This window comes from Platalea leucorodia (assembly GCF_965183815.1).
Source record: "Platalea leucorodia genome assembly, chromosome: 15".
NCBI lineage: Eukaryota > Metazoa > Chordata > Aves > Pelecaniformes > Threskiornithidae > Platalea > Platalea leucorodia.
Genome location: NC_138837.1, coordinates 5,099,581 through 5,126,970, shown reverse-complemented (window position 1 = coordinate 5,126,970; position 27,390 = coordinate 5,099,581). Strand labels below are relative to the sequence as shown.

Here is a 27,390-nt window from a genome sequence, read left to right as displayed (position 1 = left end):
TCATCTCATCTACAAGCAGCTAGCAGAGTCTGCTAATTGAAGTGTTTCAGATTTAAACGCTATTTCTTTTCACGTTCCATGCTGCCAAGATCTTAAAAACTGCAGACTTAAAACTGGCTGGTAGTGTAAGCAAGACTTTTGACTAAAGATAATAAAATAGAAACTTAGGGTGGGGGAAGAGAGTCGCTTTTTACTCAAATACAGAATGGATCTCTGCTTTCCAAAAAGATTAGAGCTGGGATCTGTTGCGGTTTGGGTGTGTTTTTAGGGTTTTTTTGTTTGTTGTTTTTAACTCTACCTTGCGCAGACTTTCAAGCTTCAACTTCTTCCTCAAAGAGCTTGCTGTTTAGAAGGCAAGCAAGGTTCAAAGAGTGACACCATCCTTTCAAGAAGTTTAAAGCCACTCATCCATGCAACCTAAGGAGTCAACCTTCCACTTCGTTACTCATTTTCAGGAGTCAACTGCTTTTTTACTTTCTATTAACCACTGTAATATTTAATTTCCTAAATTACAGTTATACTGAGACACTCGGAACGCATGCGCAGCTATATATGGGGAAACAGTTTACTACAAGTAATCTATTCCTTTATTTCTGAGAACACTATCTTTGAGACCGTAAAGGGCTTGCTAACATAGGTGCCTCAATTTCTGTCAGAATACAGCCTCAGCTATGGTGAAGCAATAGATTCACCAGCTTCCTAAGCAACATGAATTAGTTGTTTCAAGTCTTGTTAACAAAAGAGATGCATGACCACACCCCCAAACCAGCTGCAAGCAAAACCTGTTTTGAGAATTAAAGCAGCATAAACACCAGTCTCTGCTTTTTTACCCCATAAAGACCTTGTCAACTCTTCTCTTTGATTGCCTGCCCCCCCACCAGAGTGAAAAGAATGCTTTTATTTCTTATTTTCCTCTAGCAATACTATCATACTTGGACCAGATCTTCATCACACCAGTAAAAACCTCAACAGCAGGTTTCACTAATTCTGATATTGCCAGAGGGAAAACTATAGCATGGTGAAATCAAGAAATACGCATGTTTCTGGAAGTCAGCTTCAACAAGACACGTGCAGACAGATGGGGAAAAACACCAGTTTAAGTGTTCAGTAGGTAAGAGGATTTCAAACTTTATGCTATCGGCCTGATGGCACGCACAAATGCTACAATCGGATAAAAACAAGATTGATAATGCAAGCTTAGTTGCTGATAACTATACACGTAGGTAACTAATAATTTCCCAAGCTCCCTAAATTAATTAAAACAGATGGCTCAAGTGACCTTGTGCCAGTAAATCCAGCAGAGTTTAAATGAACTTGTCAATCAGTCGATCATGCACTGAAGTACTTTATGTAAAGCGGAGCAATCTCCACTCCAAAAGCCAGTATTCAAAAAATTAATGAAAGTATTCCAAATCACATCTAAAAATGGGACAATATTACACCTAGGTACTTCACTAGGTGGAAAGTTTATCTGCTGAAGTTATGTAAACACCAGTATAATGTTGTCACCCTGCTATACACCAATAGTCACAATTTTACAAAAGCAAATCACAGCTTTCTTGATGCAGGATCCCTTGTAAAGTCATTTGTGAGGAACAGATTGGAAATCCTAAGTAAGACTAAGGCTGAGATCCTCTAATCACATTGGGTCCACGATGCCCAACACAAACGAACCAGCCAGGAAATTCCAGCAGTAGTCTTAAATCCTGTCACACTTTTTTTAAGAAAAGACAGCTGAATAACTAGTTTACAGGCAACAGGCTTTTAATTTCAATCAGAAAACACCATGTTCCGGTAGATGAAGTACAGTTCCCAGGGGCCATGGTGTCAGTGTGATTTATGACCAGTCCCACCAGTAATTTGTGATGTGATTTTCAAATCTTGTAGATAAGGAACTCAGGACAGGCCGGGCTAAGGAACTTCTACTACCTTGTAAAACAGTGAGATCATCCATTGAATGCCACAGTATTTTGTATCTGGCATTGACACAACATCTGTGGTGAACGGGATCTCCCTTAAAACTTTACAGCATCACACCACGATCATGTCTTCTCAAATACACAGTATACAAGATGAGTCTTTTTAATGCTGCCATCCCTAGCTACTGCAATCATTCTCCTGTTACAAGAATTTCCACATCCCTGCAGACATACTTGGAACGGACAGGATTAAAACAAAGTCAGTGACCTTCCCATATGGTTTGAGTCACTGATTCTTCACTAACTTTTAAAATTAGTTTTATATAAAGATCCAAGGCACTAGGTAGTAAAGAGTGAAAAAAAAAATCTGTTTAAATACCTTTTAAAATGTAACGTTTTAACCTCACTGGAAGATATAAACACCAATAGCAAACTTCTTATTTTTATATTCAAGAGCTTTCATAAAGACAGATTTTAATAAAAAGTATTAATTTTAAGTACCAATACAACTTTGGAGCCAGCTTACAGGAGAAAAAGGAGAAGCCAACAAGCCAAGAACCACCTTGTTTTAAAAAATTTTTTCAGTAGCTAATTTAACCACAACACAATACTGTTAAGCTACAAACTCAAGATAAAGTAAAAGACTGTAAAAATACTCATTGGAAAAGGCTAAATCGAGAAAGAGATAGCAGAGCATTTCAAAAGATTATGACTTCTCTAAGTATTTTTGTCAAGAGAAGATGTTCTGTTCAGTGTATTTTTATCTCAAGCCAAATGAAAAAGCAGCTGGTAGTGCCAGTTATGCTCCTCGGAGGGGTGGGGAGGAGGGGGACACACTCAACGTGCTCGCACACTCCTCCCAGTATGTCCTCAGCATTTGCTGTAACAACGTAGAAATTCAGTCACCAGAAGCACTTACTCTGGGGGTTGGTGTGGCGGGGATCAACATCAGCATTTCATCCCTCTTTGTTAATCATAAGTTAAATTTGGGGCATGCCAGAAAATGCTTATTCCCCTGCCCCGAGAAAAAGGGATTTCAACAACAAAAGACCTCTGCTGCCAGCAATGAAGTGAAGCTAGACCTCAAGACTTACATTTCTCCATCTGATTTCTGCTGCAGGCGAAGTAAGGTCCTCAGGTGCTGCTTTGGCAGAGGCCACGAATGAGGACACAAGTACTTTACAGCGATCGTTGTTTCCAAAGAAAAATTCAGATTGACAACAAAGCAGCCCTTCTCACTCACATCTTTGAAATGTTTGTCATGAAAGGATAAGCCTCACTCCCTCCCATCTGATATACAAAAATCCAAGCCTGTTTTAGATTTCCTAACAATACTCAAGTTTGTATTTTCTTCACAGGTAAACTAAACATTACCATTACAGAAGTGACATAAGCAATGAATGAAAAGTGACAGTAGGGAGAAAAACCACTGGTGGCAACAGGAAAGTAAGCAGCTGATCATCCCCTTTTTCACCACCCGGAAATAATAACTCCAAACACTTTAAGCCTCAGTTCAAACTGATCGTTACAATTGACAGTACAATTAATTTAATTTATTTATTAATTTTTAAAGAATGAAGGTGTCTGGCTTCTTCTAGCAGTCCGTATTTTTCTGGTTATTTTAAGATCTGATATGAGACTCCATTCCTAAACTGGATAATTATTTATAGTTATAACTCAATATTATATACATTCTCCTGTACTTTGTTCCAGGTGCTTAATTGATGCAGCAACAGGAAGATCACAAAAACCCAATAACCCCAAACAAAGAAAATCATATTCAGCAATTTTTAAGATTCTTTTGAAACTATGCTGTGCTAATACACTATGCTAATTGCTACCCATCAAATTTCTGTCAGAGGGAAAATTGGTTAAAAGCCATGCATGTCAAAAAAAGCCCAAACATGGCAGGGCTGACACTTAACCCCTTGGCAGAAGCCATGCTAACAAGCCAGTTACTAACCTGAAAGGGCATTATTTCAATTCCTTATACACAACTACATATATTAATAGGAAATAAATAAATAAGAAGCAGCGTTGTTTTTCTATGCCAATTTAATTAACAGAACACAAGAAAAATAAGTTCAACTAAGGAATCTTTTTAAAACTATGAACAGGTAAACAGAGAGCTCTAGACTTTGCAGTAACACAAGGAGCGAGACTCCTAAATCTCTGCAGCAGTTGTTTTGCCACCAAGAGAAACCTTTAAACATATTCAAAGAGTTAGGCTGCAATTTAGTAAATCTTGAAACCACTGCAAACTACCTAGTGTACTCAGTCGAGGCATTTTAACTACCCCAAGAATTAAACTAGGCATTACACAGAACAATACCAAGTGATGTGTAACTTTTTAACTGAAACCAAAAAAGAATAATACCCAGGAAAGCGATAGCGGTTCACCACTGCAAGAAGTTTGCTCTATATCTTAATGTGCTACCCAAAGAAATGCTTCTCCTAACAAAGGAAGTATTACTTGTCCTCGTTATGTTTATTAAACTACATGAAAATATAGCAGCTACATACCAGACCAAGATCATAAGCTGTAATATTCTTTCAAAAAATATACACCTGTCTGCAACATACCATAAAATCTGGTACCCCTCCCCTGCCTCCACCGTTAAAAAGTGCTTTGATTATTTGATTTGCTTATTAAGAAAGTATCTTTTCCATAGAGAGGGAGAGAGAGAGATGTTTGTGCATGCATGCATGTGTGTTATAGGCTATTCAGTTCTTACAGAGACTGACTTTGGTAATCACATCACCAGCTCATATAAGGTGTTTGGCAGTTGCAAGAATTTCAGGGATCAGTACAAGTCAACATCCCAGCAGTCCAGCTCTGAACAGGGCCAGCATTGTTTTTAAACTAAATAGTTACTAAAGTCAAATGTTTGTTCAAACACCAAAACATCTGCAATTGGACAGCATATACCACGTGAGAACCCTTTAATAGTGCTACTTTTTATTAGTCACCATGAAAGTAAATTCTCAAGTAACAAAGAGTTAAGGAGCCAGGATTAAACACAGCCAAAGATAAAATCATTTTAATTAAAGCTTATCTCATGACACATTAATATTCTGACTATATTTTTGTCTGAGTAAGTCCGTGCAACTCCTCATAAAGGCAATGTAGTACTGGGTTAACTAGGCTGTTAAAACACTAAAACAACAGAACAAATGAACAAGCAAAAAAAACCTAAAACGCCGTTTTATCGAGTAAAGGATTTTGAGCCCATGATTTTATTTTAAGCTTAAACGTGGCATAGCTGTTTCTGATAAGCAGAGTACATGACTGCTGGTTAGCAAAGTAAAGTCAACTGCAGACAGATGTATTCACAATGCTTGCACTAATTATTAAAACTTCCTGAGTTTCCAAATATTCAGTTTCTAGCTGTTCATACATGTGAACTGAAGAGGAAGTTTTCCACCTAATGGGATCACTTCAGTAGTGCTTCCATTACGACAGATTTCTAACAACCTGCCACAGAAGTTAATGTCAGGTAACTAGAGGATCAGACCAGACAAAGAGTGAAAACCTTCTGTATGAGCATCCACTGGAAGGTTCTCTGGAAGCAGCAGTTCTGGAAACAGTTCTGCACACAAAACCCGATCCCAGTTTCTCTGTCATTTCTATGGGTTTTGAATCATATATTCCTTTAAGGCATGTTCTTTCTTTCACTCATTGCCTTGTAAAAGACTCATTAAAAAAAAAAAAACAAACAAGGAAAGAAGCACTGACTAAACTGATAAAACAATGATAGAGGCTGCATCCACAGCAAACAAAGGGTGAAAACTTCAGAACTGCAGTCTTCCAAGTTCTTTGTGATAACAGGAAGCAAAACGTTTTCTTGTACAAGTAAACAACATCCTGACTTCACGTTACCTACCCACGAGCAAGGAAATAAGAAAAGCCTTCCTCACCAAGGGGACAGACTTTTAACAACTGCTTTAATGCCTAACCCCGGACGAGGGAACCTCCTCAGCAAGTGGCTGAGACGGGGGAAGTCTGGAAATCGCTATTCAGCGTTTGAAACGGAGGTGCTGAATCTTTTTCGACAAACCCCGCAAAATTAAAGGGCCGCGTTGGCTGGGGATGGGGGGGGGGCACCCCCAGCCCCCCCGGGCAGCCCCGTCGCGGCGGGGGTGGGCAGCGACCGAGAGCAAGTTTGGCTGGGGGGAAGGAAAGGGGACGGAGGAGGGAACATCGCCCCCCCGCCAGGCTTTACCCTCGCCTTCCCCATCCCCCCGGCCCCTTCCCTTTCTCCTGCCGCCTCCTCCCCGAGCCCTTTCTCCCTGCCTCCCCCCTCTCTCTGTTCTCTGCCTCCTTCTCTGCGTCCCCCCCGTCTGCCTCCGCTCTCGCCCCGCTGAGGGAGGAAGGATGAGGCCCAGCGCACTCACCTCTCCTTCTCCTCCCCTCAGCTGTTTACCACTCAGGGCTCCTCTAGCCCACAGGGCGCCGCCATCTTGGCCCTGCCTCCCCCTCCCCCTCCCATTCACAGGGCGCTTCTCCCCTCGAATCCCTCCGCCGCGCAAACTAGTCCCACCCCTCCGCCTCACTCCGCCCTCGCCCCACGCCGCGCCGCTCCCTCACCGCCCCGCTCGTCTCTTTCCCCGTCAAGGGCCTTTCTCCCCGTGGGGGAGTCGGGGTGGGGTGACAGCCGCCGCGCCCATCCGCTCTCCCGCGGCGGAGGTATCTCGTCGGGGGAGCGATGCGGCTCCGACGAGGTCGCGTGATGCGGGGGGCGGTGCCGCGAGGCGCCCCGGGCGGCGGGCACGTCACGTCACGTCACGCGGGGCGGGGCCGGGCGGCGGCCGGTAAACAAGGCCCGGCCGGAGCGGCCCAGTCGGAGCGGCCCGGGGCTCGGCTCCCGGCCCGGGGCTGTGCTCCCCGCCCGGGGCTGTGCTCCCCGCCCGGGGCTCGGCTCCCCGAGCGCGGCCCCGTGCGTTGCCTCCTTCCCCTCCGCCCGCGCTGCCCAGCCGCCCGGGGCGCGGATCGGGACCCCCGGTGCCCGCTCGGCCGCTCGGGACGGGCCGGCTGAGGCAGCCGTGCGGCGGCTCCGCGGGCCGCGCCGTCAGCCTGGGTGCAGGCTCCGGGCTGGAGGCGTTTTTTTAAGTGCGTGAATGTGCCGAAAGGGAATAAAAAGGGCTGAAAAGTGCCTGTGTGCGCGTGGAGCGGCGCCGAGGGGCCGGCGGGCCTGCCGCGCTGTGACTCCTGGAGGGAAGCTCCAGGGCAGGCACCCAAAGTCTGATCCCTTCCTACTCGATGAACATGCAAAGCTCCTTTCCGTCTTCCTATTTTGGACCCCGTAACACTTCATGCACACCAGGGACAAGGATTATTTTCTTTGCTGAAATGCAGCAACTCCAGTACACAAAACATTTCAGCCTTCCTTCATGATAGGGTTTATCTTTCCCTGTGGAAAAGCCAGAGTTTAGGAAAGGAGAATGGAAATTACTCCAGGGCAGGTTCTCCAGCCTTCGCTTTTCTACGCTGCACCAACAGGTTTTCAACTTGAACGTTTCAGTCCCCAGGGGCGGCTCGGTGGGGATGCGCCGCGGGCGCTTGGCAAGCTGCTGGTGTAACCCTTCAATCCGTATGAATTGTCCTCAGATGCCAGTAGGAATCACGGACATTAAATCTGAAAAGTAGAAACTAGATGTAAGAAAATAAAGGCGGGTTAGAACCCCATCTGAGCAGCACCGGTTGATTTTTTAACTTCTGCGGCATTAGTTGTAGCGTTTCACAGCTCCCATCCCCGCAGGGCCGGGACGGTTCCTTCACGCTGCACCTGCAATAGGTCATCCCGCTTCAGGAGGAGATGGAGTTGCTTGGAGCGAGCATGTTTTTGATCTAGTCCTGCCTCGTGCATGGCAATTAATATTTATTGCAGTCTGGACTGAGTGATGGCATTTTTTCTCCTGCTGTGCAGAAGAGATGTTTATTTAATCTGCCACAGAAAAGAGTGGAAATTAGGATGAGCTTCAGAAAAAGCTGGAAGCAATTAGTCGTGTTATTTTACTGTGACTTAATTACCGTAACGTTCAAATTGACAAAGAAAACATGGATGCTACAGGAGGGGTTTGCTGCCAGATTTGAAAGGGAAAATGACTGCATTAGAATGGACATGATGTGTTATAATTAACCTGTTTATTATTACTGAGTTGTACATTTAATAATCTATTTACTTAGGATGTACTGAAGCATATGAGATGTAGTAAGAACTCACGGCAATACACAAAATTAAAGTGTCCTCGGATGCAAGCAGAACTCGCTGCACATCCACCATTGCCCGTGTGGGTCAGGGCCAGGACAAGCTTATGTGAGCCCAACTAAGCCCGCTGCGGCTCTCCGTTCTCTGCTGACCCTGAAATAAGAAGAGAGAACAGGGAAAATTATATCAACAGGAAGAACATAAAATAAGAATGACCACATGGGGTCAGCTCAAAGGTCCTTCTAGCCCAAAATGGATCTCCGGCACTCTGTTTTTTTAATTCAGCTTGTATAAATCGCCTTTTGATGGCAATTTCAGTGCAGAAGAGAGGTGATAAGTTTAACAGAAGCCGTAAACAGAAATCTAGGGAGGAGTAAGAACACAACAAGCCAAGATGATAGCTGGCTGTGCTCCCATCCTGCGACTGTTTGCTCCGTAGGAACTCCTGAAATAAAACACAGGGAGAAGGGGTGGGTGAGAGCTGAAGCGGGCACAGCGGTGTCCCCATCTCTCGTCAGGCATTCTAGTGTAGTGGGAATAGTAGTAGTCATAAAAGAGAGAATCTGTGCCCGTTATCTCAGGGATCAGTTTGTATGCAGTTATATCTGGGCTTTGCGGGATGATGGCTACTGGGGGAAGCAGGACAGCTGCTACTGGGAGATGTAGTCATCCTCCTTCTCCGAAGGACTGTGCCCCGTGCTCTTGGAGCACCTCTGAAATCAGCTAGCCGGTGAGGTTTTACTGAACATGCTATTAGATTTTTTGCACCACTAGTTTTCTGGAGTTATTTTTGTGTGGCTGACTTGCTTTTACTCTCTCTAGTTTAAGAGCCACATTCTGCAGCCACTTGCACTTTATGTCAACGGGAAGTCTGTGCTCAGGGGTCCTGGCAGAAGCCGGCTCCAATGTTTCATAAAATAACATCTCAGTCCTGTCAGCAGCTCGTCATTTTCCTGTTTTGTTTAATTCCTGTAACTGTCTTCATATGAAACCCTGAAGCTGCAATGTACATTTTGGTTTTCTGTTACAATGCTTGTTTTTGTAGCGGGAAATGTAATCCTTCAAATGCCTGTGTTTAAGAGGATGCAAATCAGCTTGCCAGCACAATGCTTTGGGAACGTTTCTTTCATGCAAAACCCAGCTAGATAAATAAGGAGGGGAGGAGGGAGAGGGAAAAGGGATTGTTTGCTTCTATAAACAACAAGAATTAATTATGTTCGGTAAATGACAGATGGGTTAAGATCAAAATCTGAATCTTTCTCAATGTGGGTGAAATCTACACTTCTATCTCTGCGTTGCATCAGAACCCATTGCACAGCCTGTCCGGTGCCATGGGGCAATGACAGGGCGCGATGACAAGAGCTGTGACTTGTGGCTGTCCCGGCGGAGCGCGCTAGGGCCAGCATGCCTGGCACCACCGCCCGCCACGGCGGGATGCAAAATACCTCCGCTATGAATCTGAAGTGTCTCTGGACCACATCTGCTCCATCAGGGAAACACCAGCCTACCGCCGATCCTGGTGCAGGGCAGAAAAAGGGTTATTGCTTCCTGGTGCTCTCACCACCCTGAGCTGCAGTAGGAAAAGGGACCAAATTGAGTCCTGGTTTAATGCAACCGACTGTAGAAAAGAGTGAAATGTCTTTGAAAGCTCTCAGGGAGCAGAAAACCTCCATGATATAAAGGCATTTCTCTGATGGTCAGGTCCTGGTACTTGGCACTCAACAGCTGCGTGCATGCTTATACGCATCTTAAATTATAAACTTCTCGGAAGGCAGCCCTGCTGTCCCCGTGCCAGCCACGCACAGAGCGTGCCGTAGGTGTGAGGGGCGATGACCGAGGGCACACGCAGCTCATGCCGCTGTGCACTTGCACGGTCGGGAAGCTTGTGATAATCAGAGAACAGGTGAAATCAAGGAATCGCTTCAATTACTGCCCCCCCAGGCATTTGGGGAGATGAGCTCTCCTTGTTTGTCCCCAAATAAGCATCGTGGCCAAGGATTCTTGCAAGAAAATCACTGCTCTCCAGCTCCTGTTCCCACCTCTACTAGAGAAGAACCGGGTGGTCTGAGAAAAGTCACTCTGCCTCTGCTTCATTCTCCCTCCTTCCGCCCTGCCGTTGCAGGGGGGTTTGGCAGTCGGTTATTTCACATTTGCAAACCCATTTTCAAACCTTTTTTGAAAGCAAGTGATAGAAGTGCAAATTCTTGTTATTGCTCTTGAAGAGCTTTTTGCAAAGATGCTTGTTAATGAGCTTGCTTAATGAGCTTTCTTAAATCTATATTTATATCCGATATACAGCTGTATATAGATAGAGCAATGCCTAAAATACGTATGGATTGCACACACATATGCCTAGGAAAATGAAGGCTGATTAACACGCATCTTTTTCAGTTATTACTGTGCAAGTATTTATTCCTTTTTCCTTGGAAATTGGAGAGATAAAAGATCCATTCTGGAATAAAATAATTTTGTGCATATGTGCTAGATGGTTTTGTTTATGAGACTGAAGTATGTGAGTGTGTGTATGTGAGACAGATGGTGTGTCTGTTTGTGAAAGATACGATGCGTGGATGAATGTGTGTAAAAATACAGGTTTCTTAAGAGCTATTCTGTCTTTTTTTTTTTTTTTTTAAAGAAAAGGGAAAATAACAAATGCCTGCTTGGTACGTTATTTCACCGTGTCATGCTCTTTGTCAATATGACAGAGGAGTGCTCTGCAGAAGGCGAAGCTGCCCCAGAAAGCGAAGGGTGCTGCCCCCAGGGTTTCGAGCTGGGCATCGTGAATTCTCTTCAAGTTTTCAAAGTCCTGGAAAGTTTTGATAAGCAAATACTTTCTGGGCTCTGCTTCTCTATTGGCTGTTTCTTCACCGCCAGATTTTGACACAAATAATCTGATTGAAAAATCAGGGAGGGGAACAGGGGCAAAAAAACAGAGAGAGAAAAAAGGAGAAGTATCTATTTCAGCAGACTGCGACTAAGTGAAAAGGTGGAAGAGGAGTCCAGAGAGAAGACGACGTCTCGCTTGTCTGGGGAGATTTCAAGGCGAATCCAGTAAAGCGAAGTCCCCCAAACAGGTGATTTATTTATTCTTTTAATCACTTCTAATTTCATTGTTTTTCTCATTTCTCTGATATGTTTTTCAAAGCTTTTTCTTCTTCTTTGCCTGTGTTTGCAAATATGTAACATATTCCACTGTGTAAGTCACTTGTCCTCAGGATTCCTTTATAATAATGGCTCACTTAAATGAGTCAAACCTTTTAAAATTATATATCATACACTTCACTCTCACAGGTGAAAATGGTAACAGTAGAACAAAATATAAAAGATGTGACAATGGTCTCGGGTACCTGCGTCCCAGCAAGCTCCATGCAGCAGGAACGGTTTCCAGATGCAGACTTTTGTACTTAAGCATTGAGGAGAGGGCGGACTATATTTTTCCTTTTAATTGCTCTTTTACAGGGTCGGACCTTTAAATTCAGAAAACAGCACACCTCTGCTGACATCAATTAATCTATGCCAATTTTGCTAGATGAGAATTCAGTCTCTCCTGTTCAGGATTTTTGCTTCAAATCTATCTTTTACTTTATTATTTTTCCATCCTTTCTAAGTATATGCTGATTAGCGTAACAATTTTTAGCATATGGAATTAGCTATTTATAGACGCTCCGCATATACCACCAGATTGATTCAATACATTAAGCAGGAAAACAAATGATTTGCAAGTTCACACAGTAAGTGCATCTATACGTTAAGGGGATATAGAATTTGTTAGATTGCACTATATAAGTCCGTTTATCCATGGAAGCCTAAGGCAAAGTTTGTTAAAGCCAGTGGCATTCCCAACATCACTAGGAGCTAAATGAGGTTTCTAAAGAACAAATGCTGCAATTATATTCTAAACATTTTTTCTAGATACTACAGATGTACAAACATTTCCGTTTCACCTCTTGGACAAAGTTTCCACCATAATTTGCTGCCCCTGCCATAGTGCCCATTTGCCCAGTCTTACCGCAGGAATTAAAAATGTTCTGCTCATTTTTCCACTAAAAAAGCCACATTCAAATTACTTGCCCCAAGTACATTTGATTTTGCAAGGGTGGACTGGTGAAGACATGATTAATTTTGCTGTAAAGAACTGAAATTCTTTTTGAATATGACTTTATATTTAAAGAGTCAGCAGTCCATAAACCCTCTTATTTTATTTGGGCTCTTAAAAATTTCAGACACAGGTTGTGTCCTGTTTTGTGCTTGTTTCTTCAAAAATGTAGTCTTCTGAAAGACAAACTATTCTTTATTTTTGGAAGTTTCACCTTTGCCAGACAGAACAGAAAAAAGCAATATTAAGATTTAAATATAAATTAAGCAATGGGAAGGAAATAAGCCTCTTTTAGCCTAAAACTTTGTACACTCATCGACTTATATGAAGACATGTATCAATTGCGAGTTAAAATTCAGTATTTCCACTGAGTGTAGTAGGTAAAAGGGTTTCATCTCTACAATTAACCTTGTAAATTTGAAAACAGGATTACCTGAATTTAGAGGAAAATGAAAGTCAGCTTTAGAATGGAACTTACGCTGCAAACCAGGTTCCTGATTCAGCGTGGCACAATCCCGCAAACACCTGATCCCCAGGACGGTGTTTTGTGTTATGAATCACCTTGCTGAAGGAACCAGAGAGAACAGCTCCGTAATCTCATTCAGTGAGATTATGAGTGTCTTCTAAATTATATCAGAGGGCCCAATCCTGCATTTTGGGGTACTGGGCTTCATGAAGAACATAGGATCAAGTGAAATTAAGATCCCGAAGTCAGAAAACACCCCCTAAAAAAAACACCTTTTAATTTGATTCTTGCACTATCTCCAGTGTTTCAGTATTACATTCCAGTTTTACATGTGATACTCTGCAAAATCACCAGAGAGCATCACTGAGGATGAAGGAACTTTGAGTTTGAACATAGGAGGGGAACACGCAAATGCTGGGTCCGCTTTCAGAGCTGCCTGGGGAATTTATAACTGGTAAAAGAAGTCCTTCTGAGGTGCTTCAAGTTAGGTGCCCAAAATAGCGAAGCAGGTCCTTTTGGCTGTCTTTTCCTCAGGGCAGATTACTACAACATTTTTGTACAGCGACGTGAACGGCAAACAAATAAGAATGTCAATTCTAGCCGGCTGCTGATTTTATATCCTGTATTGAATGCAAAAAAATGCCACGCCACTTCCATTTGGGTAGCACTCCTGCCCAAGCCGTGAACTCCCTTGTGCACTTGCCAGTCAAGGTAGAAACTGCTGCCACAGGGGCTGGCAAGAACAGACTCCATAAAAATAAAGTTTAATTTTTCGGAAAAGGTTGAAGCTGAATTCTGTTGGAAGCTTCGATGACTTTAAGATGTAGCGGGGTCTGTTGTCCGTAGCACTGCTTTCCCTGTGAAATATAGTTAGCCATTACTAGCAGCTGATCACTTGCTACTGATGATCTTGAGTTTCAAGGAGAGATTGTATTTTTTCTCTCACAATCTGTGCTTCTAGCTTTCCTCTAACCCGGCTGTGTGAATCACAAAGACAGTCCAATGCAGTTGTTAATTAACTATGCTTTGGGCTCCCCCAGTTCCTGTTTTCTCTGTAAAATGGGGTGGGGGAAGGTGACTTCCTTTTGTAACGTTCAGTGGTGCATTGAAGATTGTTGTGCTCGGCAGAGGCCCTTATCAGCAGTCAAGATACTGGACCAAATTTGACTTTTACATATGCTGGGGCAAGCACATCCAGAAAATCCCGTTGATTCATGGGCATCTACTTTCAACCGCCATCAGAACAGAGGGGCTGTACTTGGTGCCTTCGTGTACTTAGCGTATGGGTACTACCATAAAACACTGCAAGATTGCTTATGCCACCCATCTCCAGTCCGCTAACTTACCTGGCTAAGCGGTCCGGCTAATGCCTTGGGGGCCTCTGGCCGGTGGGCAGTGACTCCTCCAGCAGGCACTGCTGGGTGCCTGCTTTCACCCTGCATTCAGAGTTGCCTGCTGCCAGAGCCTCTTCCTCCACTCTGCAGGAAGCCCAGGGCAATTAACTGGTTAATTCAGGCAGAGAAATCAGATGTCTAAAGCTTGCTGGTATGAATACCGTCCATTGTGGACACAGTCCTGCCCCACCACATGGGAAAATCCCTTTGCCATGAGTGGAAATTCCATGTATAAAGGGTTTGTGGCAGGACTCTAACTTGGGGCACGTCCGTATCGCAGAGCGCGGCTCCGTGCACAGATACCCCATCGGGGACTGACCAAGAGCAGTGAGACCCTCTGAGCTAAGCACTTCTGCTGGGACGCGAGGTGCACAGGCCAAGCAGAGCACACTGTGAGAAGGGTTATGCCCATCGCAGAACATGCCCGTGTTGGTATCGAGCTGGAGGTATTTCTGTGCACGCAGCCTTTCGCCGGGCAGAGAGACACTTTACGATACCTAGGAAGAACCTCATTAGAGAGTTACAGAAGAGTAAATACAGCAATGTACTTCAGCGTCCCTTCCCTCGAGGGCATACTTATGGTTCATTCTCAGTACTGTTTTGTCCTCTTTCTAAAATTAAATTAACAAATCTACTCTTGGCCTCTGTTTTCTCTTATTCATCTCAAGTTACATGCAAATTTCTTGGAAAAAGATGAAGAAAAACAGGTGAGTCATTTCAGAAGAAAAAATGGCTAGAGACACCAAGAGTTATCCCTGAAGGCATAGAAGAAACAGTGGGAATCCTGGACCAGATTTACAAAAACAGCTATAACTGCATTTCCAAAGGCAGCTGGGCTGCTGAGCCCGGGACTCTCACCGACAACAGCGGGTTTGGCAATCCACCCGTCCACAGCAGACCTCACTGCACGAATCCCACACTACATGTACCTGCCGCCGCAGGCAGCTCTGTAAATCTGGCCCTTGGACCTTTAAACAAAACACCACTGGGCTATGTAATTACATTTAGCATGTACAGGTAGCGCGGGCACTTCTCAACCCAAGGGAGCAGACCTTTTCCATCCCTGGCTGTTTGGGATTCCAGGAGCCCACACTGCTCTGTCCTGACTTACGCAGACATTTCAGGTCATTCCTACTTAACAGGAGCAAACTTCATTCTTTTTTTCAGTAAATAAGTAGGCTACGCTTCAACTGCTCTCAGGAAAAAAAGCGACTTAACAATACACTTTCCCATCAACAGAGAGCCAGGACTTACTGCTGACTTTTCATATAAAATATAGCAAGATTTGCTTTTAGTGCTACTAGCCCAAACAATTACAAGGGAAAATGCAAATACCTATGCAAATAAGGCACCAGCTGATATTGCCGTGCACCGCATCGAGCCTGTTGTCGTACTGCCTACAGGAGGACAGTTACTAGCCATGGGGAGCGGGCACAGGGCGGGCTGGGTTCTGGGTAGTAAAGATAACACATGCATTGCAAGAGAATTTTGTACGATTAAATTTCAGCATTTTATGTTTGTTCCTAACCCGTCGTTTCAACGGTCTGTGATATTTGGGTCAGATCCAAAAGGTAACCTCTCTCACCCAGCGCTTCTGCTCTGCCTCTGCTTGACTGCTGTTTGTCAGCCAGAATACAAAATACTCAAGCTACGGCCAACAAGAAGGAAACCCACCACACATCATGGCTGCGGGGATTTTCCACTGCGTCTCTCCTATTATTGATGCTGTTCCTGTAATTATTATTTGTGTAGCAATTTCACAGAGGAGCCCATGTCGTGGCTCGGGACTGCGCTCTTCTAGGTGCGGTACAAACGCTAAGACAGACGCTTTCTCAAAGGGATGGTCTCCAACCCATGGTCCCCACTGCATCCTCTCAGGGAGGGTAAGGTCAGAGATGCACCATGTCCTGGAGCCAGAGCAGAGAGCTACAAAAGAGAGATTCTGGGTGCTGATGTATCCTTGCCACAGAAACAGTTTTGGTCTGTAACACAGCGCTAATTTAAGCATGCCTCTATTTCTCCACCTACAATGCAAAGACAGCAGTCCTTTGCCTCAACCTAGGGGTAGATTATGAAGTGTAATTTTTATGGGGGGTACTGTAATCTGCAATCCCATCTTCAATCTGCAGTCCCATCTCTATATTCAGTGACAGAGGCTATCTGGCAGTAAGTCATTTTGCTTAGCCCCCTCCACAGCTATGTGTTTTCTCCAGAGTTGAGATCCATCAAGCACCTAAACCCAAGCAAGCACTCCCTGCTCTTCAACGGAGCGGAGAGACCTTTGAGATGAACTCTCTGTCTCCCCAGTAGAAGGGTTTTAATTCTCATCCCTGCCGCATACGGAGCTGATGTGGTGGGGAACAAATAAGAAATTACCCCCCAAACCACAGAGATTTACCTGCCGTTATTCTGTGTTTCTGCCCAGGCAGTGAATGGAAAATGCCACGTTCCTTTTTGGTGAAGAGCAAAAAGGCTCATACCTATCATCAACACCGCTTTGTGGAAGATGACCTGCCTATACTCACATGGGATCCAGTAACCTCTCCCTTCACTGGTGAGTCAATCCATCCGCTGGGCTTGTAAGAATGCACCAAGGCAAATCAATAATTGAGTAGGCAAGCTAAGGGAGTAGGATGAGTGAGCTAAATAAAAACTAAGGGCTTCCACACAGGAATGTCAGTCTAAGGAGAAGCTGATCCCCCACTGGGTGCCCTCTGTCTGTGCCCTCTAGGCCAAATCCACACCGTCCCACTGAAACCAAATTTAGATCTTCCCGTTGTTTCCTGCTGTGTTGCTGGGGAGATTTGAGATATGATTGCTGTGTGGAGTTGGTGACTTTTGGGAAAGATGGCCAACTCTAGGCAACTAACAGTTGGGAGAAGAGCTTGCACTTGCTTGTCAGTCTTCTACAAACTCACAGCTCTGCCACCTCCATCTCCAGCTTGCTGTGTTCACTGTCCACATTCTCTCTGGACCCACCTCCTCTCCACCCCAGTGTGTTGCCACCTCCTCCCGATGATTTGCAAGGAATACTACAGCTAGAGTGAGAAGATACCAGTGATACCCTAACACTGACTGTGAAAGGAGTCGTACACACTTACCAGCGAAGGGCTGGCTGCTATATGCTATGTTAACACAAACCAACACTGCTTCTGTCTGTGCCTGCTGTCCTCCCTCTGCTCCTGTTCATGCTCTCCCACAGCCATCCACGCAGTGGCAGGGCCGGGGCAATTATCTTCTTCCTTCAGGCACCATTCAAATTTTCTTTATTCAAATCTAGGATCAACTTACCCTTTGTTCTAGCCCTGGCTATCAAATTAGAGTCCAGCCCTGTGATAAGTTTGAAAAAAAGGAAAGGAGGGGACATTTTAATTTCAATTCCTGCCATCAGCCTTTGGCCATTTGTTGCGTCTCTCTGGCGCACAAGAGGGTTTGGACGACAGATGAATATTGTCCTTCAGCAGCCCAGTCCCTTCTCCAGCACATGTATTGAAGCGCTGTCCATTTTAGATTCTTACTATAAAGTCTACTTCTAACAAGTGCTGGTTGGTCTCTTTAAGGGCTGGGACAAGCATGGAGAAATGGGAGTGTGGGCAGGAGGAGGTGAGGCTCTGTGGTCACCTTTGCAACTGCGTAAGCAGTTACCTCCCCTCTCTGCTTCCCTTCTTGGCTGTCCATAAATTCAGGATAACAATACCAAACTCTCTTAGGAGACGGGTGGGGAGGTTAATAAGTTAGTGATTGTTAGTTACCCACACAAATGAAAATGGTTGTATATAGGGAAATGATTCTTACAGACACGCGGCCTTCTAGGGTTAATTTTCTCTAACTATATAGGGTATGAGGTGTCCTATCATTTCTTCCTGCCCCCCTCTACCTTGCCTATCTCATCCTGCTTGGAATTTCCCTTTGTCAGCAATGGACAGACCTTGATTGCCGTGCTGATTGCACCACTCTGCACTTAGTCAGGGAATTGAGCATGGGCTCATGTATCCAAGCACGAGTTCATACGTAAGCACAAACCCCACCTTAACAGACTCTTCTCTTAACAGCTTGAATAAACTAACTGTGACTCCACTGTGTGATTACAGCCACAGAGGACAAGACACCGGAGGACATCAAGAAACAGGACCTAGAATGCATGGTTCCAAAACAAGAAAAGGACCCATCTGAACTGAAAGAAGAAGGTGTCCCTGTCCAGTACCTGAGCAGGATGGTGCCAGGCCCTTCAGCTCAAGGTCTGCTACCCAAGACCACAATTGCAAAAGAGGTCAGGGCTGGGCTGGCTTTTGGAGCCCCTACGACTGAGGTCAGATTTTCAGTAAATGGCAGCTCTTATTTTGACATCAGTGGTCAAACTTGACCCAGGCAGAGCACATCAAGAGCATTCTGTGTTTGCCTTTACAATTCTGGTCTAGATCAACATCTCCCTGAAGGATCACGCTATGATTCCCAATGAGTGGGCCTCCAAATCTCAAGGACTAATGCAATTTCATGCTCGTATGGGTCAAAGGGGGTGGCCACATGGTACTTGTTCAAACACCACATGAAGCAGGGCTAGTGGGGGGGTTAATATCCCCTTAGCATCCCCTCTCCCCTAAAATTTCCTCAGACTGAAATCAAAGTCAAAATAGGAACTTTGTATGGGGATCAGGATTTGAATCAAAGAAGGAAGAGTTACCAACTGCCACTCTCAAGGTCAGGCAGGACATTAAATGTGGGAATGGTACCTGGGGAGCTTTTTTTACTGGTGCCGAGCTGCAGGCAACGGCATGACACTCACTTCTCCCTCTCCTTTGCAAACTCAGAGATGACCGTCCCAGGTCTGCAGATCAAAGACTGCATTAACGCGACAAGCACACCTACCTTCTACAAAACCGGCTTTTCTTGGGATGCTTTCCATTTGCCATACAGCTACCGACAGATGTCTTCCACCATGCAGTCAGCCCTCTTGGAGCACCCAGTTAGCCTGTACGGAAGCCACCTCCTGCCAAGCGCCGAGCCCCCTCTGGATTACAGCGTGCATTACTCCTCGGACATGGAGACCTACCACTGTGTGAAGTGCAACAAGGTGTGTCACAGGAGAACCTCGGGGATGGGGAGGGCCTGGAGTGATTTTCATTGCATACATCAGTGTTTCAGTGGGTTACACCAAAGTGCAATGCATGCGGCTCAAAATGGGTACCTACTTGTTCTCCTGATTAGAGACAAGGGCGCTAGGAATGATGCTGTTCCCAGGGCTCACAAGAGGGAAGAATCAAATAAAGAGAAGGAATTGAAAACAGAGACAGACACACAGCTGTCTCATGTTGAAAAATCCCTGGCATTTTGTTTTACAGGTATTCTCCACTCCCCATGGACTGGAGGTCCACGTCCGAAGGTCTCATAGTGGGATCCGTCCCTTTGCTTGTGAAGTATGTGGCAAAACCTTTGGACATGCTGTAAGCCTGGAGCAGCACACCAATATTCACTCCCAGGTGGGTAGCATGTTTCCAGAGAGCCAGCTCTCCAGAGCTCATGAGTGCTTGGACTTTAGCTGTTGCTTACTCCATTACCAAGGAAGTGGCATTTCACAGGTTACAAATGTGATGGCTTTCCTGTAGCACCCAGTGACAATGATAGGAGCTCTGAAGACCACAGATCATAGATCTTGGTCTCACAAATCTCAGACTACCCTTGAGAATTCCTTGGATGGGAGGGGAGGATCGTTGCTACTGGTTCTTCTGTGCCTCGCCTCCTCCTTAAGGGCACAGGAGTTTGAATCACAAGTTGTAATCCATTTCCATAAGTAACCCTCCACACATTCTCTTTGTACTGCACCTAGCATATCAGTCCATGAGCCGAGGAGATTTGCTTATCAAATCTACTATTCTCAACACTCTTAACACTCTTCAGGCTCTGTCACATGTCTTGCAGCCACAGACATCCCATGATTTTCTTTCCCTAACAGGAAAGGAGCTTTGAGTGCAAGATGTGTGGGAAGACATTCAAACGTTCCTCCACCCTCTCCACTCATCTACTGATCCATTCAGACACACGGCCCTATCCCTGCCAATACTGCGGCAAGCGCTTCCACCAGAAGTCGGATATGAAGAAACACACTTACATCCACACCGGTGAGAAACAAAATATTCCCCATAAGCAAATGCAAATTAGAGTCCATCATGTTGATACACGTATATAGTCCCCAGACACAGAGATATTGGACCAGGGATAAGTGTCCAGAGGCACTGGGAAGTCATTCTTCCCTGTGTGGTAAGACAGCAGAAGGTGTAAGCATCACTGAGATGCGTGTCCCCTTCTGTGTGACAGGGAGGTGGTTATCGACCAGCCGCCAGTGCATGTCACGGTGGTACCCAGCCCTGGATGCAGACAGGGCATGGGCCACGCAGCTGGGGAGGACTGCCTCTGGTTCTTCTCACCCTCTGGTGCTGGATCAGAGTGCAGACGCGTTAGCAGGACAGCTGGGCTGGCAGCACCCTGATGCCCAAGCATACCAATCAGGTCTGAGTCTGCTAAAGGGCATTTCTGCCTCCCTTCTCTCATCTGCCAAAGCGTTCCTTACCATTTTCTCTGCCCTGCAGGGGAGAAGCCCCACAAATGCCAGGTATGCGGCAAAGCCTTCAGCCAGAGCTCCAACCTCATCACTCACAGCCGCAAGCACACCGGCTTCAAGCCCTTCAGCTGTGAGCTCTGTGCCAAGGGCTTCCAGCGCAAGGTGGATCTACGGAGGCACCGAGAGACCCAACACAGTCTCAAGTGAGGGATGGCTCCAGGTCTTTGCTGGAGCTCCCACTGCCAGTGCATGCACCAGGGAAGACGACTCTCCCCAGCATCTCCATCCAGTGTGGGGCTGCCCACCTCATAAAGCTCGTATAGCTTCCTATGTTCCCCTGGGGACTGGCAAAGTCATGTCATCTTGGCTTTGATGTTCTGGCATCCCAGGGCCTTGCACATCCCAGTAGGTGACAAAGAAACCTGTGGGACCTCTCACTTTTCAATTACAACAGGTACCAGCCCAGATCTGACATCACCTGCTCAAGTGCAAATCCAGAGGAATTCCACCAAGGTCACTATTACTCTGGACTTACACCACATGCAGAATTCATTTCATCAGACTGACCAGTAGTGAGGTGGGAATTCCTGGAGTAGTGGCAGCAACAATCTGTGCCAAGCTAGTGCCGTAACCATGTGCTGCTTTGATGGTTAGGAAGATAAGGCTGGGGCATGCAAATAGATTGTATTCAGTGAGCTGTGTTCAACCTGGACAGGGCTTCTGCAGAGACTTGCCCAGGTCATAAATTCTGGTAACGTCTAAAGTCATTTTCTTTCAGCGGTGCATTTACTGTGATCAAATGACAAGTTAACTGTGTTGTATTTTTAGCTTGGAGTGGGAGGAAAATACTGAAGAAACAGCTCCTATCCCTAGCTGATAGCAGGGGTCTCTAAATGCATTCCTCTTACACGCCATGCTGCAAAGATCCCTGGGTTAGCGGCAGCCAGCGAGCTGCAGGAAGAGCCATGCCACCGTGCTAGGCACCAGCTAATAAGCCCCATGTCTCAGTACCGTGTGAGAGAGCCTGGCTGCTCTCGGAATCCAGGCTGGTATGTCCCACAATATTTCACTACATGCTGGACATACTGGTTTAGAGCTGTCCTGGGCAATCCCGTGTCACTGCATGGCCAGGAATGGCGCTGGATATCGATGTCAAGGGCCAGAGCTCCGCTTTCCAGCCACTCTCTTAAAGGAGGAAGTGACCGAGCCCGTACACGTTGCCATAGCATGCGAGTCCCTTACAAATATTACACAAACAGAGCAGTGGTATTTCCTCCTCCTTCTTCCAGGTCTGGGGGTTGAAGCAAAGCACTGAAAGAGCCAGTTCCCCTCCAAGCTCTGCTACGTTCTCACTATACAACCTTTGGCAGGTCACTGCACTGGGCTTTTATTTCTCCACCCCTCCTGGGGATGTGGAGTCATTCACTCAGGTTTGTAGAGTCCCTTAAGTTCTTAACAGGAAGAACAAAGTATTATTATAGCATTAAAAAGACAAGTGCTTTCAGTTAAGCAGGGCATTGTAGCAGCACACAGCCCACTCCATAACTACAGCCCTGAACGCACGGCCTTGGACAATGACACCAGTGGGAAGCAGCCTGGAGAACAGGCTGTGGCACTAGCCATTTCACGCCAAATGCTTACGAAGGATGGCTGCCATCATGGGCAAAGAAGAAACGGTCCAAGTGGGAAATTCATTTATTGCCAGGAGAGAAGAGGTCTGTCCTGCCCTCAGTTACACTGCTCTAAATCCAAAGCCATTCTCCTGACGAAGACCTAAAATGTACTCACCCCTGGTTTATGCTGTGCCTAAGCTGTTAGTCATTGATATGCATTCTGGAAGCTCAAAACAGAGTCTGTACTCCTGGCTTTACTTGTACACTGTAAATATGTATTTATACTTATTCTAATGTATATTTTTATTGCACTATACCAGACAGTGACAACATGTACAGGCCTGCTGGGATTTATCTGATAAATCTGTTCCCTCTCAGTAACTGGGCTAACACACTGTATTTCATGTTAAAAACATCCATTTCAAGAAAGGCTCGTACTTGGCTCTGGAGATGCAGGCAGTGGGGATGGAGGGGAAAAGGAGCAGGGACAGAGCACAGCATTGCCCCATACGGTTCGAGTGGAAATAAAGATGGAAATTCACATGCAGAACAGGGCTCCCATCAGGATCGGGGCTCCCAAACTTAGACATGAAAGAAGACAAATTCGGGGAGCCAGGACCTATTGACTGCAGAGCAGCCACGAACAACGCTCAGGGCCTGCATCAGGGGACGTTCATCTTCAGCGACAGATTTGTGCAGAGCCCCAGGCAGGCAGCAAGTCAGCTCTCCGGAGCAAGGGGGCTGCGCAGCTACAACCACATCAGATGACACGGGATCGTCTGCCCAGCAGACGGTGTTATCAAAGCCCCCGCTAAAACTCTGCTGTCCTTTCCTGGGTCATGCCAGAACCTGGCCAGGGCAGGGACTCCAGGGGAGGCGTACAACCTGCGACAGAACTGAGCCTAGGGACCTGGTCCCCAGGTCCTGACCGTGACACCAGGCACACGCACGTGTGAACGCTCTCACACATGTACGCACGCACAAGCCTTACTCAAGGTAAAGTCATTTCAGCTCATTAAAGCTGCTGCCAAAAACGCAAACAGTGTTTGTTATTCCCCTTGTCCTCCACAAATCTGCAAACAGAAATATTTAAAGAGCATGTCAGCATCTGAACTGCTCAGGAGCTAATACCTTCCAGCCCCAAAACACACGGGCACACCAGCACCGCCTTCCCCGCCTATGTCCTGGGGACAGCAGATGTGTCTGACTCATCTGAAGCTCCCCAGTTTTGGCCATTCTGGAGGGAAGTGCTGACACACACCGATCGGCACCGCGGCAAGACTGCCTGTAAAACCACTCATAAAAACAAATCAGACAGCTGGTTCTTCTGAGCCTGCTGAACAAGGGCTACTGTATCCATCAGATTTCCATTCCTATCTTTGATTTCCATGGTACAGAGGAGGTATAACCTTCAATGGGTGGCTTGGGTCTTCCGTCCTAAGGCTGTGCTTTTCCAGCCTGCTTCTCCCTCCTAACAAAGCACAGATCACCCCAGTCCTGTCTTTTATTTCCCCAGGACTCTAGGGCAGGCAGCTGCTTTCACCATTATTGTGGTTACTGAGCCCAGAGACTACTGAAGAGCAGTTACACCCGAGGAGACAGTGTCAGCCTTACCCTTATATTTGCGAGGAGCTTGGTGAGCCCATCCTGAGGAGATGCAAGGACTGCTTTAGACGGATGGGCAGCGAGTAGAGAAACACACTGGGGTGGCCTTAGGCAGCGTGCTGCTGCAGAACCGTGCTCAGAAAAACACGTCTGTGGCCAAAGCAGCCCGGGGGGCCCGGCTGACCCACTCCCAGAGGCGCTGGGAGCGTATCTCCAGAAACACGGGCTGTGGGTGGAGGCCAGCTGGCAAGGGTGCCAGTGAGACGGTACAGCCAGAGTCAGAAGGTGACCTGAGAAGGGAGCAAGAGGAGAGGGAATTAACTTGCAGTGTTTTCCACGAAGGCACTACAGTTTCTTCCCCTGGAGTAACAAGGTGCCGCTTTCAGACAACCAGGTAACACCGCCTGCCTCCTTTCTCCCTGAGCCCTGTCCTTCCTTTAGGTATATGGATGTCCGCAGCCCAGCGGAAAACTAGGCAGAGCCCCACAGCCCCTTGGTCGCTGCAATCCCTCATCAGGGAGAGCCGACTCCTGAGGAGGAAGACGGAGGGACCAGAGCCTCAGGAGGTGACAGCGGCATTCTGCATGGTTCCCTGGGCTTCCCTCTGCACCGCCTGGAGCTCTGGAAATGGAGGAGAAGGAGCGAGGAAGGAAGCAGATGTGGCGTCGCCCAAACCTTGCCACACCAGGCTGGGGAGAGCCTTCCTCTCCCAGCATGGCGCCAGCCATGGGCAGGCCTGCTGCAGGGAGCGGGCAAAGGGTTTCCCTGATCCTTGGAGCTACTGAATCCACACAGTGGGTACCCAAGGATGCTCAGCACCTGTCAGGATCAGGCCGTGGCTGTCACCAACTCCAAACACACCTGGCCTCATTCTCCAAACATGCAAATCCTCCCCAGTTCTGACCGCTCTGAAAACAACCCCTTTCCCACCATCTCCCCTTGCATCAGAAAAAAATATTCTGGTCGGTCAATCAAGGAAACAGATAACAAAAAGCAAAATCTCAACTAATCTTTGTGGCTGAAGAAAGAGCTGATTGTTTTTGCCTCTCTCCGAGCCCACCCTGCATCCTGCACTTCCCCAGTCCTCTTCACACCTTCTTCCCTTTATTGCCAGGGAAAGAAAATCCTGGTCTTTGGGCTGTTTTGTTTAGCAAATGAGGGACATGCAAAGCAGTAACCCCAGGCATCTGTCAGAGGGAGAGAGGTGCCTCTGTGTCTTCCAGACAGCCTTCAGGTGCTGAGAGCAGCAGCCCAGAAATGCTATGATCAAGGGTGGATTTAAGTTTGGACACAGGATGCATCCTTCTCCTCCTAACGAAGACAGAGCCACAGGACTCCTGTGGGAAGCGAGGGGTGTTCCCAGCTAGCACAGCATTATACTGGAGCTTGTCTTCAGGTTGAATTAACCTCCATGGAGTGGAATCCTAGAGAAGGCAAAACCCTGAAGTTTTCATGATGTGCTGGCAATGGTTAGGGAAGGCCTAAAAGGAACTGAGGGGAAGGACAGGGAAGAATTAGGCTCCAGTTGGGTACAGGTTGCATTAAAAAAAAATTATTTGCTCAGTCCAGTTGCTTCCCACCCCAGACTTCACATGAAAGCATCTTCAGTGGAAAAAAAATACAAGAGCAGAGACCCTTGTCCTCACAGCAGGTCATTCCCCCAGGGTCCCGCAGTCGCAGGCGATGGGGACACACCAGCAGGTTAGTTCTAGCCCATCAGCAGGGCACACAAGGGGAAACCTGAAGGCATTAGACAATCTCCCAGAAATAGCTGCATACAGACATTTCCTTGCTTAGGGCGAACATTCCTGCCTGCCGTTAAGGGCCTAACCTGGGAACAGAGAGGGAGCTTGACCTGCAAAGCTGCTACAGAATAAAAAAACGTATACTGCAAACAATTTTTTATCACTTATTCTGCTCACAAAGCAGAGATGTTTTTCCACTTTTCCCCTGGAATAGCACATCCACACAGAGGAGAGAACCCAGAACAGCCACACCAAAATTATTCAAGGATAGTTAAAACCAGTCGGTTGCCTCCGTGCTGGATGAGACCTCAGAAAACGCAGATCCCTGCAGAGCTCCTGACCCACCATCTTTCAACTAACAGTCACCATGGACGCACACTGATCTTAAGGCTGCAACCCTGAACTGAGACTTGAGATCTGCCACGTTCCTGCATGACCTCGGGCAAGGCATGAGCGCTGGGTTTCTGAAGAGGTTCAGCACACTGTGAAGCTCACAGAAAGCTTCACCCCGTCTGTGAGAGGAGGATAATAATTCTCCCTCTCCCCTTCATTTCACTTGTTTATTTCAACGGTAAGATAGTCAGGAACGGGACTGCTCCGCCTTATCTTCTACATACAGCACCTCGCACAATGGAGCGTTGATCTCAGCTGGAACACCTAAGTGCTGCTGCGATACTAATAACGAGCGATAGAAACTTAATTCAGCAAAGCAACCTAATTCTGTAACTGGCTTAGAAAGAAATCCTCCAAGTGAGACCCCCACGTTAAAACCACTAAATGAGCAGAGAAACAGGGCGAGCAGAAACACAGAGACGATAACCAGACAGGCGCAGCATTTCCACTGGTGAATAATATTCCAAGGAGAGAGACAGAGCTGGATATGGATGCTACAAACATCCCACTTGACACCCTCATTTTAAAGGTGCCGCTTCAATACAAGCATTTTTCAATCTGGTCCTTAGGCTGATTTCGACCTGCTGGCCCAAGGGTGATCTGTGTTCACCGTACCAGATGGCAAGGCAGGCAGGGAGCAAAGAGTCCCCAGGAATGGGGAAATCTGAGGCTGGGGAGGAGCTGAGCGTGCACTGGGCTCAGCTTTGGTCTGATAAGTTTATCAAGCACTGCCGGCTGCTAACTGTCAGCCGGTGAGGCGGGCCTGTTAGGGAGGAGGAACAGCTCCCAGGGCAAGATAGGACAGCCCATGCCTTATCGGAGTGCCTGAGCCAAAGAGGGAACTGGAGAGTGAGCACTTTCCAACCACTTCAGCTGAACAACAGACAGATTGGCAGGAAGGGCCTGTCAGCCCTTCGCTTCTGCCACCCAGGCATCAGCACGGAGCCCCCATCCATGCAAATAACCCTGGTAAGTGCAGCATGAGAGTTGCAAATGTGAACATAGGGGCCTGAGGGAATGCACGGGGTAGGTTTTCTTAGGAACGTTGCCCAGAAGGGAGTCAGATTTACAGCAAACAATTCAGATGCTTACTGAGCAAGCTGCTCCTGTTCAGTGCCCAGAGCAGCAGCTCTCCCCCATGCTGCCTTCCCTAGGTTTGAGAAGGGAATCTAACATTTCAAAATAACACTAGTCACTAAGCTTTGGTGTACAGATAATTGCTTTGTTTTCCCTTTACTGTTTCTGAAAAATAGTAAAAAAAACCCTAAGTGAATAGAAGAGGAAAAACCCAGCTGTTCCCATCTGAGCTGCAAAAGTATGGGCCAGCAAATACCCCTCCACACTTACTCCTAGGGCAGCAGTAACCAAATCAATACAGCTGAAGATCATAGCAG

At 46.5% G+C, this 27,390-nt stretch overlaps 2 protein-coding genes across 9 annotated transcripts in view; one reads left to right on the top strand and one right to left on the bottom strand.

Annotated features, from left to right (window-relative positions):
- The window catches only part of TSC1 (TSC complex subunit 1), a 34,776-nt gene extending 20,627 nt beyond the window's left edge, over nt 1-14,149 (bottom strand). For 2 of the 7 annotated variants that reach the window (XM_082327621.1, XM_082327620.1), the window contains exons 1-2: nt 8,144-8,252; nt 7,373-7,555 (exon numbers count right to left, since the gene is read on the bottom strand). The gene's annotated coding sequence lies outside the window, so the exon portion shown is untranslated. Of the gene's footprint in view, nt 1-298; nt 380-3,013; nt 3,094-6,314; nt 6,423-6,507; nt 6,649-7,372; nt 7,556-8,143; nt 8,282-12,962 lie in introns of those variants that run through there. The other 5 variants (XM_082327615.1, XM_082327616.1, XM_082327617.1 and 2 more) reach the window with 5 other exon arrangements.
- On the top strand, nt 11,049-20,847 carry GFI1B (growth factor independent 1B transcriptional repressor; the record flags this gene model as incomplete). Of its 2 annotated transcripts, XM_082327624.1 has the most annotated exons (7): nt 11,049-11,202; nt 16,510-16,638; nt 18,176-18,322; nt 18,893-19,155; nt 19,424-19,561; nt 20,035-20,200; nt 20,669-20,847. In XM_082327624.1, the coding sequence occupies exons 2-7, from the start codon at nt 16,524-16,526 to the stop codon at nt 20,845-20,847; spliced, it is 1,008 nt and encodes a 335-aa protein (XP_082183750.1). In that variant the 5' UTR covers nt 11,049-11,202; nt 16,510-16,523. The 2 variants fall into 2 exon arrangements, with proteins under 2 accessions (XP_082183750.1, XP_082183751.1); XM_082327625.1 differs by lacking the exon at nt 11,049-11,202 and having other exon boundaries at nt 16,550-16,638; nt 18,137-18,322.
- Nucleotides 20,848-27,390: the final 6,543 nt, after the last annotated feature.